The sequence below is a fragment of the Pan troglodytes genome, chromosome 2 (assembly GCF_028858775.2).
Source record: "Pan troglodytes isolate AG18354 chromosome 2, NHGRI_mPanTro3-v2.0_pri, whole genome shotgun sequence".
Lineage (NCBI taxonomy): Eukaryota > Metazoa > Chordata > Mammalia > Primates > Hominidae > Pan > Pan troglodytes.
The window spans coordinates 154,653,877-154,670,847 of NC_086015.1; the positions used below are offsets into that span (position 1 = coordinate 154,653,877).

Here is a 16,971-nt window from a genome sequence, read left to right on the forward strand (position 1 = left end):
TTCCCATGGGTGCACATGTCCTCTCAAAGGCTTAAGAAACTCACTCTGACCAAGGACACCGAACTCTTCTGCATGTACTACAGTGTGACAGGTAATGTCACAGATGCCTGACCAGTAGGCATTCTTCAGCAAATTTTATAGTCTAAACCTATACAGAGGAGGTGGCTGGCAAGTTGGGAAACCTTTGAACAATCATAAGAGTTGCCTCCTGGCTGGCCGCAATCGCTCACGCCTGTAACCTCAGCACTTTGGGAGGCCGAGGCGGGCAGATCACCTGAGGTTGGAAGTTTGAGACCAGTCTGACCAACATGGAAAAACCCCGTCTCTACTAAAAATACAAAATTAGCCAGGCATGGTGGCACATGTCTATAATCCCAGCTACTCGGGAGGCTGAGGTAGGAGAATCACTTAACCCGGGAGGCAGAGGTTGCGGTGAGCCAAGATCACACCATTGCACTCCAGCCTGGGCAACAAGAGCAAAACTGTGTCTCAAAAAAAAAAAAAAAAAAAAAAAAGAGTTGCCTCCCCATCACCCACTTGCCAACAAGCTGTATTCCTTTACCTACTTATCAGTACCCTGGGCTAAGACAACATGGCAGACTTCTGGCTTAATGAAACCTCATCATAGACTATGCTCACACTGTGGCATGCTTATTATTGCTTGCCCTGAGCCAGAGTTAGCAGGCCTTGGACGTCAGGTATTTTGCCTCAAATGCAAACCTGACCACATCACCCCCATTCCCTCCATCACACTCGGTTCCAGCCCCATGGAAATCCTTTCCATTCCTCAACCCTGCCATGCCCCATTGGCTCTGGCATACGCTGTTCCTTCTATGTCCCGCACACTTGGTGTCTTTCATCATGACCCAAGTACGTACCAATCATCCTTCAGAACCCAGTCTGAACAGCACTTCTTCTGGGTGGGCTCCCTGTTTTATAGTCTCCGGGTACCCTTCACTTCTTATATCCTACTTTTTCATTATTCACTATTAGAATGACTTGTTTACTTATCTGTCTTCCCATGAAACTATAAACTTCATTCTTGTTCATCTGTATGTCCCCAGCCCTGGCCAATGGATGCTCAGGAAAGATCAGCAGAAGGAAGAAAGGCAGACAGGCAGGCAAGAAAAAGTGCCTAATTCTATGACCATGTTTTTTTGTTTGTTTTTTCACATTTCAACTTATAAATTGAGATGTGCCTTACAATTGAGGATGTTTTACAGTAACAGCTGACAAATTGGCAATCAATATAGCTATCACAGCTTGTATACCTATAAAGACTGTCATAGCTATTGTCATTGCTTTCCATTGTATCACATGTATTGGTGCTACGACATATATTAAATTTGCCTTTAAAATGTTTCAATTAAGATTACACTATGATTTAGCATAAAAACAGGTTGTCAAGTATGTAAAAAAGAATGGAAACACAGCAGCAGAACATAAATTTCATATTCATGAAATAAATGCTCATTAGAGAAACAGCCACAAATTCATTTTATAGAAATGCTGCATCAACATCTTTGCAGAATCAAAGAATAGAAGATACCCACAAGTAGATAAAGGAGTGTTACATTTAACTACTGAGATCAGTGCAAAAGGATTGCCTACCACATGCCAAGTGAGGCACCTGAAGCCATGAACAACTGTCGAATCTCTTGAAATCGATGACAATTTTTCAAAGCAGAAGAGGTTGATGTGACTGACCCATGGGTCTTGTAAAAATTATTAAGTCATCTCAGTCAAAAGGATAACACTTGATTATTAAGACTGAAAGATGTGAGCCCCTATGGGTTTCATTATTTTACATATATAGAGTTATGAATTAACAACAGGGACACATTCTGAAAAATGCATCATTAGGCAATTTTGTTGTGCAAACATGCAGTGTACTTACACAAACCTAGATAGTATAGCCTACTACACACCTAGGCTATATGGTAAAGCCTACTGCTCCTAGGCTACAGACCCATACAGCCTATTACTCTACTGAATACTGTAAGCAACTGTAATACAATTGTAATTATTTATGTATCTAAACTTAGAAAAGGTAACATATTGCACTACCACTTTATGATGGCTACAATGTCACTAGGCAATAGTTTTATTTCACCTCCATTGTAAATCTTATGGGAGGATCATTATATATGCCATCTGTTGTTGACTGAGATGTCAGTATGCAGTGTGTGATTATGTGTGTGTGCATATGTATATGTACATATGACAGATGTATAAATGCATATATGATGTGTTTTTATACATATATGTAAGTTTGGGACATATTGAAACCACAGTTAAAGATAAACTAGATGCAGGAAAGGCAAAAGACTTCTAATAGGAGTAGATATAACCAAATGTTATCCATTCAAGAATGGAAGTATAGGCAAACAACCCAAGTGGTGAAATGGTTATTCTGATGGAGATGGGGTGGGTGGAGAAGCAGCCAGACTTCTCAGAACGGCTGAGCAGTTTGCTGGCTGGCTGAGAACCATCAAGCAGAAAAGGAAAGGAAGGGCTCCAGGCAGGGGCAGCAGCAGGTATGAGGAGGTAAAACAGCTTGTGGTGTGGCAGGAAGTTGTCCAGAGTTGTTAAGAGCAAAAACTGCCTGTGTGCCTGGGATGGGCAGGGCTGAGGGTTGGAGAGGAGGGAAAGGAGGCTGAGGATAGGCCAGCACCACACTACGAGGACCTGGCTTGTAGCCTAAGGAGCATGAGATTTATTCTCTAAGCCAGGGATCAGCAACATTTTTATAAAGAGCCAGATAGTAAGGATTTTTAGGCTTTGTGAAACAGTTCTGTGACACTACTTGACTGCCACAGTTGCCAAAACACCCATAGATGATGTGTAAATAATTCATTATTCTTGAATTATTTCTGAGATGTTATTTTCTCTCCTAAATTACCCTGGGCTCTCCACTTCCTAATATAATACCTCCAAGCAGATTTGCTCCACTTAATTGGGACAAAAAAATAAACAATATAGATACCTGGCTTCTCCTGTATCCAGTCAGACAACCACTTTAAATGGCAATCACAGGTCCATGGGTTTCCATGCAGGTAAAGGCTGTCTAGGTCAGGCATATAGGAGACCATCTCTTGAGGGAGGGAGGTCAGGAAGTTATCAGACAAGTATAGGAACTTAATGAAAGAGATTTTAAATATCTGGAGGTAGCTCAAAGAGACAAATGTATCTGGGTGGAGCTTAGTGAGCTGATTTCCTTCCAAGTGCACCAGGCGGAGAAAGTTGAGCCCATAAAAAACCTCTGGGTTTATAAACTCAATATTGTTGTGGTCCATGTGCAATCGTGTCAAGCTCCTGAGGCCATAAAAAGTATCTTTCTGAAGTTTTCGGACTTTGTTATAGCTCATTTTTAAGACCTATGAATTAAAAAAATAACATATTTATGTTGTCAAAGGAATTTTCACAAGAGGGAAAAGTCCTATCAATAACAAAACTTATGTTGAAATTAATTCAGTGCAATTTATATACCTTCTTAGGATCCCAATTCAATCAAATTCATTGCAAATTAAATATGACAATATCAGAAAAATTAGAACACTCATGAACATTTGCCTATTTATATTAAGGAATGAGATATATATATTTCTTTTTTTCTTTTTCTTTTCTTTTTTTTTTTTTTTGAGACAGAGTCTTGCTCTGTCGCCCAGGCTGGAGTGCAGTGTTGTGATCTCTGCTTACTGCAACCTCCGCCTCCTGGTTTGAAGCGATTCTCCTGCCTCAGCCTCCTGAGTAGCTGGGATTACAGGTGCCCACCACCATGCCCAGCTAATTTTTGTAGTTTTAGTAGAGACGGGGTTTCACCATGTTGGCAAGGTTGGTCTCAAACTCCTGACCTCAGGTGATCCGCCCACCTCAGCCTCCCAAAGTGCTGGGATTACAGGCACGAGCCATCATGCCCAGCCAGGAATGATTGTTAAAATTTAAGATATATGAATGATATTGTGGTTATTTTAAAAAGATTTCTTAATTTTGAGATATATAGAAGTACTTACAGATGAATATTATGAAAATTTGGATTTGTTTCAAAATAGTTGAATGGAGCGGAGAATAGTGGGTAGGGGTGCAGGTGAGACATCTGCTATGAGTCCATAACTATTGCAGCTGGGTAATGGTCCATTACAGTTCATTATATTCTTTCTACTTTTGTCCATGGTTGAAAATTTTTATAAGGTTTTTTTTTAAGTCTTAGTATTTCAAGTAAATTTAAGATTTCTTAAACATAAATTTTTCATAAGAGAGACTATTGATTTTAATTTATTGAGTTATAGTTCACATGCCATAAAATCCACCTTTTAAAGTGTACAACTGGCTGGGCATGGTGGCTCCCAGCACTTTGGGAGGCTGAGGCGGGCAGATCACTTGAGGCCAGGAGTTTGAGACCAGCCTAGCCAACATGACGAAATCCCGTCTCTACTAAAAATACATATACACACACAAAATTAGCCGGGCATGGTGGCACACACACACACTCCCTAGCTACTCAGGAGGCTGAGGCATGAGAATCATTTGAACTTGGAAGGTGGAGGTTGTAGTGAGCTGAGATTGCACCACCGCACTCCAGCCTGGGTGACAGAGCAAGATTCTGTCTCAAAAAAATAATTTAAAAGTGTACAATTTATTGGTTTTTAGTATATTCATAGAGTTGTGCAACCATATCCACTGTTAGAAACTTCTAAATAAAGTTTCTTTTTTGTGTTTTGTGTTTTTTTGAGATGGAGTTTCACTCTTGTTGCCCAGGCTGGAGTGCAATGGAGTGATCTCGGCTCACTACAACCTCCATCTCCTGGGTTCAAGTGATTATCCTGCCTCAGCCTCCTGAGTAACTGGGATTACAGGCATGTGCCACCACGCCTGGCTAATTTTTTGTATTATTTAGTAGAGATGGGGTTTCTCCATGTTGGTCAGGCTGGTCTTGAACTTCCAACCTCAGGTGATCTGCCCCCCCCCCCCCCCCGGCCTCCCAAAGTTCTGGGGTTACAGGTGTGAGCCACTGCGCCCGGCCTAAAGTTTCTAATAAACTTTATTTTGCACCTTAAAATAAAAACTAATACCCATTAGCAGTCATTTTTCCTATCCTCTTAGCCCTTCACAACCACTGATTTACTTTGTTTCCATGGATTTGCCTATTCTAAACATTTTATATAAATGGAATCATACACTTTATGGCATTGTGTCTGGCTTCTTTCACTTAGCAAAATGTTTTCAAGACCTGTCCCTCTCATAGCATGTATCAGCCCTTCATTCCTTTCTTTGCTGAATAGTATTCTACTGTATACATGCACAACACTTTATCTATCATTGGTTGATGGACATTAAGACGTGTCTTATACTTTTTGGTTATGAGTAATATGACTAATTTTGAGTTGCAATTAAAATAATTTTGAATATTTCAGTAGTGCTCAGGTATTCTCCAATTCCCTCTCCAATTACCAGTTGAACATACTCTCTCCCATAAAGAAAAAAGAAATGCTAGTAAACACCATTTCTCATCATATTTTCCTGACTTGGCCTGAACTATCATCTCTGTCGAGAATGCTTTTCTAGAATGCCAAGACCCCTAATAAGAAAAGAAAATATAAGTTGGCAACATAGAAGAGCTTTGCCCCAAATGTAACCTGGGAGTTCAATCTCCAACTCAATGTTCCTCAACAGCCATTGAAAATTTGGTCGAGAGAATAAATATATGTAGAGAATTCTATAAAGGACATGCAATCCATCTATTCCTCCGAAGACATACATTCCAAATAGAGCCTGATTAACCAAATCAACAGAATCACATAGCTACATTATACTCTATTGCTCTCCACCATGGTTATAACCTCCCTTACATAGCTCTGGTATATGTTAGAAGGCTCTATGAACACAGGTACTTCATCTTTTACAAGGATATTATTGACTTTATTTTATGGCACTGTATTTTATGAGGAGCTTTGTAAGACATTTCTTTCTGATTTAAAATCATACATGGCTGTGCTTTTCCTGAACAGTTTAAGTTTTAACAGATGTCATGTATTGTTAGCGTCTTGAAAGCTTCAAGTCCTACTTATAGCAGACTTAAAGGTCTCTATGTATGCATTTCCTCATGTTCCCTTTATTCTTATCTCTAGGCTTATTTTACCTTTTACTTTCTCACTTACTTTTGTGATCATTCTTGCATGATTTTATGCATTCTTGGGAGTCCTCTTAACTTTAAAAAATTGAACAAGGTAGAACATGAATAAGTAAATAAAATGAAACTGAAAATAGTACATTGATTTATATAAAACTATTATCTGTCTAAGATAGTCATTACTTTTAGGAACCACATTCAATTCCCAGATAAACATGACTAGAAGTGTCCTTTTAGGATTAAATTTTGAAGGTTTATCATCTCTGGGTATTGATTTTTTTTTCTATTAGCTTGAGGTAGTAGAAAACTTGCCTCAGAGTTCTTATTATTCTAATTTATACACACAGTTCCACAGTTAAAAATCAGTTAACATTCTCCATTGACGTCTGCTTCCAATTTACAGAATGTTGATTTTCGTATTGTGTAGAGATAGGCAGCCTTTGAAGGTCTATCTCACAGGTCCCACCTTACCTCTTTAACCTGCCCCCTCTCTCCATCAGTCTCACCTGCAAGGCCTGCAAATCTGAGAAGGTCTTGTCAGGGATTGTGTGAATGCCATTGCTGTGAAGCATGAGTAACTCCAGTTTGGTCAGGCCAGAAAAATCTGTTTCCATCAATCTAACCAAGCTGTTGTATCTGAAATAAAAAATGACATTCTAGGCATAAGCTAAGTCTGTCAACTAAAGTTCAAATGTCATAACCAAAATAAACACAAGAAAACTCAATACCTCTCTTTATAACTGTACTCTATTGAGACAATCAAATGCTTCAAAAACTGAAATTCACCAGATGCCACAGAAGGTCAGCTCTCTACCCAGTTCTTGCCGTTTCAGTTACAATCACCCCCCTCATATTCTGGGAACTTGTCACATTTCTTATCATTTTCAAACTTTTATATATATGCTGTTCCCTCAGGTTGGAATGCCCTTGACCTCACCTTTTTCTATTTGTGAACACTTAATATCTAGCCCATTCTTTCATGACACTATCTCCTCACCACTCCCCCAGGTGGAATTCGTCAGCAGTGGTTAAGAAGCCTGGGCTCTGGAGGCCAGGCTTGGGCGTCTCGTTTGGGTATGATTACGAGCTCAGGCTCAACAGAGTAGTGGTGCAACCCTGGGTAAAATCAGCAGGCTTTCTGTGCCTCAGTTTCCTCATCTATAAAATGTAAATAATAGAACTCACTCCAAAGGGGTTATGAGGATTAAATGGATGCAGTGCTTAACCCAATGCCAGCACCTACTGAGCACAACCTTAATGTTAGCTCTTAATATTAGTGACTGTCTCTAAAACACTTTGTATGCTCTATTAGTTTTTATTAATTGTACTGACCGTACATTTGTCTTGTCTTTTTAACGATCAATACACATCCTAGAAGTGAATAGTATATCTTACCATTGTATCCCCAGTGCATAGTACATGCTCACTAATGTCAAATAAACGATGCTAAGTCCAACATGTGTATTCAGACACACACAGACTTTTTTTTCATGAACGTTTAAAATACAGTCATATTTTTAAAAATTTAATTAGGCATCCATTTTAAATAAGTTTGTATGGAAAGAAACCAAAGGGCCTATAAAAAGGATACATATATATATATATATATGTATGTGTGTGTGTATTATATAGGCAGACACTTCCAGTTACCCTGTCATCTCTTATGATGAATGATCATAACCCCAATAGTTAACAGAAACTATATCATTTTTCAGCAAAAATGTAGCCAGAAAGAAGCTTTTTACCATCATGAGTCTCCCAACCTACCAAGAGGGACTTCAAATTCTAGAAGAACTTTCTCCTAATAAAAGTTTACCAGGAAAAGCTTTCTTATTGCCCCCAACAAACAAAATTCTCATGAGCTCATTTCAGAAAAGAAATATTGTTAAAACAATTGAGATTCATCTCCCAAAGTCATAGATGTTTGAGGGACAAGTCACTGCTGCGACTGATCCCTCTTTGAGAAGAGGAAACATGAGGTCTCACACACCCTAAATTGATGCGTTCCACATTGGGTGGGATGCTGTCTGGGATGGAAGTCAGGTACCGAAATGTGCAGTGTACCTCCGTAGGCATATAACAGGCACAGCGGCGAGGACAGGCCTTGCCCCCAGGGGTGGCGACCAGGCAGATCACAGCAAAGGAGACCAGCAAGCAGGTGATTCCTCTGCCTTTTACCTTCATCCTGAAAAAACATCATACCTCAGAGTTATAAAGAGTGGTGGAGCAAAGTCCCAGGACCACCACACACTCACTCTGGGAATCTGGGAGACCTTCTTTAAGGGTCGTAAGTGGTCAATTCCATTCCTACCCTTTGTGGTCATATGCACTCTTTACAAAACTATAGTGTGTGCTGCTGGCCTCACACTGCGCTTTATGATCAAGTGGGATATTTACTGTTGTGAAAATTTCTTCACAGCTTCTCACTTCTTTATGAAAACCAGCAATCCCTATTACTCAGGCATTCATTAAAAGGGAAACTGGAAACCATAAGAAAGATTGTGACGACTAAAATATATAGAATTTAGTTTCCTTTATATACGTTAATTCTTTTAGAGTAACTTTCAAGAAACTGATTATAACAGTAATATCTGTGCATAATAAAACATTTGGAAACTGTAATTAAGCAGTAAAAAGGAAAAAATTACTCAATCTCACCACTTATATAATCCTTAAACATGTTGTTGTATTCCTTTCCAGCCTTTTTCATCTATTGTGTGTATATGTATAGGTGTACATACATTTACGTGTATATGTGTACATGTGATCAAACTCAATTTTGTAACACATTTTATCATTTCATATATAATATGTTTTTTCATTTTATTAAACCTTCTTCAGAAACATTTTTTAAAGGTTGTAATAATCCACTGGAAGGGAGAATAAATCTCTTTCTAACCGGTTTTCAAGTCCCTGCCAAAAAAAAAGACACATTGAACACTTCACTGCCAAGTAATGACCATAAACAACAGCGACTGACCAGCTGAGAGGGCTTGAGCCATGCTGACCCTGTGCAGGCATGATGCTGTCTGCTTTTGCTCAGCTTGGGACATCTCTCTGCCTTTTTCCTTGGTCCCTCCTCCAGCTCATGGCTGCCACAGGAGGTGGGGAGCATAACCAGGGAAGAAATATGCTCAGCTTGTCAGAAAAAAAAAAAATGGTATCTGTTACCCATATGTGGGGCAAGCCCAGGAATTCAAACCTAATTCTCTCCTGAAATGCAGGATTGAAATAAACTCTTTATTGTGCTTTTCCAAGCAAAATGACCTTCATAATTTGTAATAAATCCCACCGTTCTGTGGAACAGCATGATGTTGGATTCCACCAGCAACCACCCTTTAGCTACAAACTACACTGAGAAATAACACTGGGGCTGAACTGCTTGGATTTTCATACAGATAAAAAGATGATGGATGTATTATTATAATTTAGTCCAAATTAAAATTTAAGATAGGATTAATCATATGACCACTTTTGCCATCGTAACCACCTGGTTACAAAAATTTTAAATAAGCTTTGTATGATTGGAGACAGCATTTCCACCTTATCATTAGATAAACAAAGGAAGGAACAGCAGGATGAAGGTAATTCTCTCGTTCAGCTTAAATAAAAGTTCTGGGTATGCCCACGTTCAAATTATTTAAAAGAGGATCAATAGCATAAGACAACACATAAATAAGGGATTCTCACAAACGTAAGGCTGAAAATGTACATAATGAAATAGGAATTGGCAATACCTGAGCTCTTCTTCCAGGTCCTGAATCCTCTTGTGACATAGGCAGAGACAGAAAATCTTCCCAGGAAATGGAAAATTGTGTCCAAACCTGAGGGAGGAAAAGTTCTCTGCTCCAAAGTGAGCAAAAAGCCTTATTCTTTTTGGCTTACAGCTCAGGAGTAATGCTCTTCAGGGAGACCTGGAGCCGCTTCCACAGCTTCAAAGTTCTATAACTCATAACCACATTAACCCAGAAGCGTTCGTTTATTATGATGCTTGCTGTTGCAGAAACAAAAGGCTAAGTGGAGGTTTTTAAATTTCCTTTCTCCTCCCTCAGTAGTGTACTTAATACTCCTTAAAGTTGTCACTTGAATATTAACTACTACTAATCACTCCATTTTGCTCCAAAGTCCCAAGAGCTTCTCCTCAAATTGTCTTTTTTGGACAAATCTGTCACAGATGTCTCCGTCTATTGATTGTCTTTCCTCAGTGTGTGTGTGTGTGTTTTTTTTGTTTTTGTTTTTGTTTTTTTTGCCTGGCACCAGTCACCGAAGAATTGTCGTGTGCTTTCATGCCCCCACCTTCTCCGGGTGCGTCTTCCCTCCCCCACCCTCAGCCCTCCCCGCCCCAGCGCCCGCTTCTGCAGCCACGGTACTCGCTCCATTCCCACGCCAAGCCCCAGCCAGCGTGGGGTTCCAGCCCTTTCCAGGGAAGGATTGGCCGAGGCGCTCACCTGTTTGCCCTGGTGACCAATGGGCTCGAGCTGCCCAGGCTAGGTCCCGGGCTCGGTCCCGGGCTCAGCGGCTGGGGTCGTGCGGAGCTGGTCCGGAGCCCTGGGAGGGAAGGAAGGAAGGCGGGGCGAGGGCGGGGGATGAGCCCGACTTCTGTGTCTGGGGACGCGGCCGGGGCTCAGCAGCACAAGGATGAGAAACGACCACCGGGCCCCTCTTTATGTTTACGAGCGTGTGGGAAGCGAATTCGCCGTGGCTTCACTCTTTAAATTCCCAGGGCTTTCTCCTAGCAAGTTGGCAGGTCCTGGCTGGGTGGCAGAGCAGTTTCAGTGGCCGCCCGTTCATTTCCTCCTTGACCTCTTCCACCTGTTGACAGGTGTGCCTTTTGGTTTAAGGGTTTACGTACATCGCCGCAGGCTGTCCTTGGTCCTGTGGCTCCCGAAGTTCTATTTGAAGGCTAAGTTAGCGTTAATGACCTGTGATACCTGCAGTGTCAATGTTTTATTTAAACCCCTCTTTTAAAAATAAGTAAATTATATTGCGTATATTTAAGGTATACAACATGTTATGGGCTATATACAGATAGTAAAATGGTTACTATAGTGAAACAACATATCCATCATCTCACATAGTTACCCCATTTTTGTTTTTGTGACACAAGCAGCTAAAATCTACTCTTTTAGCAAGAATCCCAAATACCATACAATTTTATTAACTATAGTCCTCTTGCACATTAGATCTATATACATGTATGCTACCTTGTATTCTCTGATCTACATTTTTCCATTTCCTTTCTCCAACCCCTATAACCACTATTTAATTCTCTATCTCTGTATAATTGACCTTTTAGAAAAAGATTTCACATATATAAGTGAGATCATACACTATTTTTCTTTTGGTTTCTGGCTTATTTCACTTGGCATAATGTCCTCCAGGTTCATCCATGTGTGACAAATGGCAATATTTCCCTTTTGTTTTTTAACTGCCAAACAATATTACATCGTATATAGATGTCTCAGAGGAATTCTTTTAAATCATTATCACAGAACCGGATTTAAATACTACTATTTCTGCTTGGATTACATTCTCCTTTCTCATCTCCACCCCTACCATCTGGAGGCAGAGATGCCTCCAGAATCACCTCTACCAACTTGTCCACATGTAATATCTCCTGCAATGCTTGGTGGGGCTCCCAATACTCATAAACACTGAGTTAACATAACTAAAATGACCTTGTTTCCTTCCACGTAGTTACATAGCACTTAAGCTTTTGATGACAATTTGCAATGAATATTTTAGGGCAGTGGATCTCAAGATAGGGTCACGGGTCCAGCATCAGCATTACTTTGGACTTCGTTAAGATAAAAAATTTGCGGGATCCATCCCAGACCCACTGATTCAGAAACTGTACGAAGGAGGCTTAGGAGTCCATGTGTTAACAAGCCTTCCATATGATTCTGATGCAGCTACAATGTGAGAATTGCTGGTTTAGTGAAATAACTTCTGAAAAATGTTTTACAAATACCAACTCATTTCAGCCTCACCATAGCACCAAAAAGCCGAAAAGGAAAGTATTTATGTTATTCCCATTTTACAAGTAAGGTACATGAAGGAAAGTGACAGAACTCCAGGCCATGTGGCTTGTGAGTAGAAAAGCCATTAATTCAAACTCAGGCAGTCTTGCCCTATGGTCTGAACGTTTAACCATAAAGTTGTGTCTGCCTCCCTTAGCTAAACATGGATAATGTGCCATATCCCATGCCGAGCATTCATGTGATTTATGGTTAGTAATAAGTCAGTTACCAAAGTAGAATTATAGAATCAGAGACTCAGAGTTAGAAGTAACCCTAGAAGCATGTATATGAACATGGTCTTTAGCTCTGCAGAGCTGACAAGATTCTTTTAAATTAAAAATTCACGTGATGTCCAAATTTGGATGCTTGCTTTGGAAATGTGGCATATTTGTCGGGTTTTGGCAGCCACAGTTTATCTTTCTCCCAAAGCTCCTTGGTGACCAACCTCATGGCTTCGTATTCTTTAGTCAATTTCTAACCCAGGTCTGGACTTCCAGACCTCAACTAGGATGAACCACAGAAAGATGACAGCAACATGTTAAACTTATTTTCCTAGGCTTGTTACCTGGGGTCATTTTCTTGCTATCAATTTCAAAGTGAACTCCTGATAGGAATGTTTGCTTCTCTTAAGAATTTTTATGAGATAAATCTCTACAATTGCTTTATGTCAGAGCTCTTCTCTGACGTATTTTCTACTTTTCATGTCGTCTTCCAGAATTATTAGAAACCTGAGTCATATTGGCACCAATTCTAGTTCCATTTGCTCCACTTAATAACAATTCTAATATTTGTAATTACTTTTATAGTTAGAGTATATATGTGTCAAAGCCTTTATATGTATTGCTTAATTCTCAGAAATATTCTGATGAGTAAGTGCTAAAATTATACCAGTTTTTCAGATGAGATTGCTGAGGATAAAGAATGCTAAATGATTCAGAGCCAAAATACAATACTGAATTAATTTTAAAATTGTAAAACCAATGCTTTTAAGCCTTACATTTTCTGTTTTGTTTTTTGTTTTTTGTTTTTGTTTTTGTTTTTGAGACGGAGTTTTGCTCTTGTTGCCCAGGCTGGAGTGCAATGGCGCAATCTCGGCTCACCACAACCTCCACTTTCTGGGTTCAAGCAATTCTCCTGCCTCAGCCTCCTGAGTAGCTGGGATTACAGGCACATGCCACCATGGCTGGGCGCAGTGGCTCACACCTGTAATCCCAGCATTTTGGGAGGCCAAGGCGGGAGGATCATCTGAGGTCAGGAATTTGAGACCAGCCTGGTCAACATGGTGAAACCCCGTCTCTACAAAAATACAAAAAAAGCCTTATATTTTCTATCTTCTTCCTGCTTCTATTTATAAAATTTGGAGAGTCCACAGCATATCAAAGAAAAGTTTCACCACTCTTTTTTCTAACCATGCTTAATAATGCAATATGTTTCTATGGATTCATATGGTTTACAAATCACTTTCACCTTTGAACATGGCCTCATTTAATAAGAAATATATGAAATTCAATGATAATGACTTTATTTTGTAATTGTAACTTTATTTTGCAGAAGTTAATTGAGTGTATAATTTGCCAAGATCTCAGAGCTGAGCATAGCGACTCTGAGTTAATTGTTAATCTGAACTCCTAAACCTGTGTTTCCTGGACTATGGTAATTTACCTACACTTTAAGGATGGTTTGACATTTTAATTACCTCTCACTATAGTTTTACCTAATGATTTTCTTTAAATCATCCCCCTCTTTTTGTTACTCTTTTCTTTAACAGTATTGTTGGTAAATTCTCAGGCTTTGTATTTTTTCTAGTAAACATGACAATAAATATACATCTTCTTCACCTTTTATATCACCCCTGAGAATTACATTTCCCCTCATCTCTAGGTCTTTGACATTATTTGCTGTCTTTTCTAGTAATTACTACTTCTTAATCCTCATCCTTAATTTATCATCCATACCATCCTTTACATCACCCTCCTAATCAGAGTATTTAACACCAACCAGCCAAGCCCAAGCAGTTACAAGTCATAGATCACCTGACAATCATAACAAGCTATGAATTTTAAAACTGACTTATATATGTGTCAACAGATAACCAAATGCCAAAATTGTTACATATCTTTTAATCAGGCACAATCAATCATTACCACCTCCCAGCTCCACAATTTTCATATTATTCAATTAACCAAACAGTCAAGACCTCCACTTAGTGATTCCAATAGCAGTGAAGTAGACTGACATCTTAGCCCTTCCTTTTTTGAAGTTACAGGCTAGCACGGTAAGTGATAAGTGCCATGAAGAGACATAATGCAGGAAAAGGAGGTAGAAAGAAAATCAGTATCATCTTTCTTCCAATACAGTTGCAACTCAACCAACTAAAGTCAAACTACATGACTTGAGGACTTTATATATTGTATTCCAGATCTCTAACCTTTCAGAGCTTTCAGAACACCATGTATGGGTACAGTTTTGGAAGATTTGGAGAAAAATTTGAAGCAAATGCATGGTCCTCTTATAAGTCCATGGACTCTGGATTATAGGAAAAACTACCTAGGAGGCAATTATAATAGTCCAGCCTTAAGACAATGAATTAAAGTGGTGGTAGTGAGAATAAATAAAGATTTTAGATCTGGAGGAACAAGAGTTAAGATTTTACTTACGGAATAAAAGAGAGGATGGATGAATCTCACATTTTTGTTGGTGACATCCAAGGATCCTAGGAAAGCCAGGGCTGAAGTAGATAAAAGTTAGAAACCTCATATAGATGCAAACCTGAGAGAAGACTAAGGCAGAAGGAGCACAAGAATGACCATTGTTGTTGTCAAGAGTTTAGAAATAGATGCCTGAAGAGCAGCTCTGCTGACTTTAGTTTTGTACTCTGGTCGCTGTAAATGCTCTGTGTTGCTTTTATGATAAGTATTGTATCAAAAGCCATTGGTTGAGGTTTGCAGAACTCACCATGATTTCTTAAGCCTGGGTAGGAGATGCACCTAAGAGATTTGAGAACTCTTCTAGTTTCTTCTTCTTTTTAATGAAAAGACATTATTATTACTTTACTATATAACATATTAGTGAATACGGCAGCTTGTATTTTCTCAAATGGGAAATGGCAAATGAGGCACATTTTTCTGATTTCTCCAGGAAGCTCAGTATCATCTGTCTTTTGGAGGATTTAATTTCTTATGACATCTGTCATACTATCCAGAGGATACCAATGGTGCTGTTACAGCAAACTAAATATGGCCTGAGAGGGACGTTGTACTTCTATATTTGAGTCCTTGTGGATGAACTGTAATCTAATTTAATTGGTAGACAAGATTGAAAACCTAACTTAGGAATATGCACCTGTAACAATTGCTGAGTCTTGGCCAATCCTAGCAGTCATACTTCAACCACTCATGCACTGCTGAGTGTCAAACTGTGTTCAAATAAGGCAAATGCCAACCTGTAACCAATCCAGCTGTTTCTGTACCTCACTTCTGATTTCTGTATATCATTTTCCTTTTTTTTGTCTATAAATTTGTTCTGACCACGAGGCATCCCTGTAGTCTCTCTGAATCTGCGGTATTTCTGGAGGATGTCCAATTCATGAATCGTTTTTTTCCTTGTTCAATTAAACTTTGTCAAATTTATTTTGTCTGAAGTTTTAACAGATCTGGCATCAGAGGTGGGATTCAAAGTAAAACTCTGGCGACCCCTAGAAATACCAGGTGACCAGGCGAGGTACCCGCTGAGCCCATTGTGCTCACTGTTCTCTTGATTGTAAATGGAGGTCATGGGTGAGTTTTCTCTCAGATTCTGAACTCCAGTAACTTGTGTTTTGGGGTCTCTGAGTTTACTTGAGCGATACTTAGACTGCACCGAGTCTAAGATCAAATTGGATTTGATAATTAACTGGATTGAATTCAATTAGAGGCCTTGGACCTTGGGTAGGTACTTTATTTTTAATAATGGAATTATCTCAGTCCAAGGAGTCTGGGACTCCACCTTCTGAAACTCCAGCTAATTTTATGTATAAAAATTATGGGCCCAGCACGTGTTTTTGTTTTGTTTTGTTTTGTTTTGTTTTTGTTTGAGATAGAGTCTCACTCTGTCTCCCAGGCTGGAGTGCAATGGCACAATCTCAGCTCATTGCAGCCTCCACCTCCTGGGTTCAAATGATTCTCCTGCCTTCGCCTCCCGAGTAGCTGGGACTACAGGCACCTGCCACCATGCCCAGCTAATTTTTGTATTTTTAGTAGAGACAGGGTTTCACCATGTTGGTCAGGCTAGTCTTGAACTGCTGACCTCAGGTGATCCACCCGCCTCGGCCTCCTAAAGGGCTAGGATTACAGTAGTGAGCCATTATGCCTGGCTGAACGTGTGCATTTTTAGAAAAATGGGTTAACCCCACTAAAGAGAACTTAAGATGGTCGAAATGAGGAAGTTATAATTTGGAAAAAATTGTTTATTTGTGAGGCATATTGGAAAAAGACTATGTCCCACAAGAACAGTGGGACATAGTCTTTCATTGGTATGCAGAGGTCTCCAAAAGACTAAATGAATCAAAAATTAACTCCTTGAAAGATTCTTTGCAAAAAGCAAATGGAAAGCTTAAGAACCAGACCAAGGACATGACAAAAGAGGACTGTGCTCTGACTGAACTAACTTCGACTGTTTCTTCTCTTTATCCATTTCTGCCTATATACTGAGTCCACTAACCTTTTTGCTAAATTACCCTTTCACCCTGAAGATGATGAAAAAGAGGAAGTTAGATGCCTTACAAAGTAAGACCTGATCAGCCAGGCCTGTCTGCTATAACTACTTTCACTCCATGGTCTAAAA

General features: G+C 39.5%; 1 protein-coding gene across 4 annotated transcripts in view; it reads right to left on the minus strand.

The window, feature by feature from the left end:
- Nucleotides 1-16,971, minus strand: part of IGSF10 (immunoglobulin superfamily member 10) — a 109,065-nt gene that overhangs the window by 20,096 nt on the left and 71,998 nt on the right. The window contains exons 1-5 of one of the 4 annotated variants that reach the window (XM_009446686.4): nt 10,579-11,045; nt 9,868-9,954; nt 8,121-8,315; nt 6,637-6,766; nt 2,987-3,377 (exon numbers count right to left, since the gene is read on the minus strand). In XM_009446686.4, coding sequence (XP_009444961.4) covers nt 2,987-3,377; nt 6,637-6,766; nt 8,121-8,314 — 715 coding nt within the window. In that variant the 5' untranslated portion in view covers nt 8,315; nt 9,868-9,954; nt 10,579-11,045. Of the gene's footprint in view, nt 1-2,986; nt 3,378-6,636; nt 6,767-8,120; nt 8,316-9,867; nt 10,408-10,578; nt 11,046-16,971 lie in introns of those variants that run through there. The other 3 variants (XM_054681167.2, XM_063806307.1, XM_016942159.3) reach the window with 3 other exon arrangements.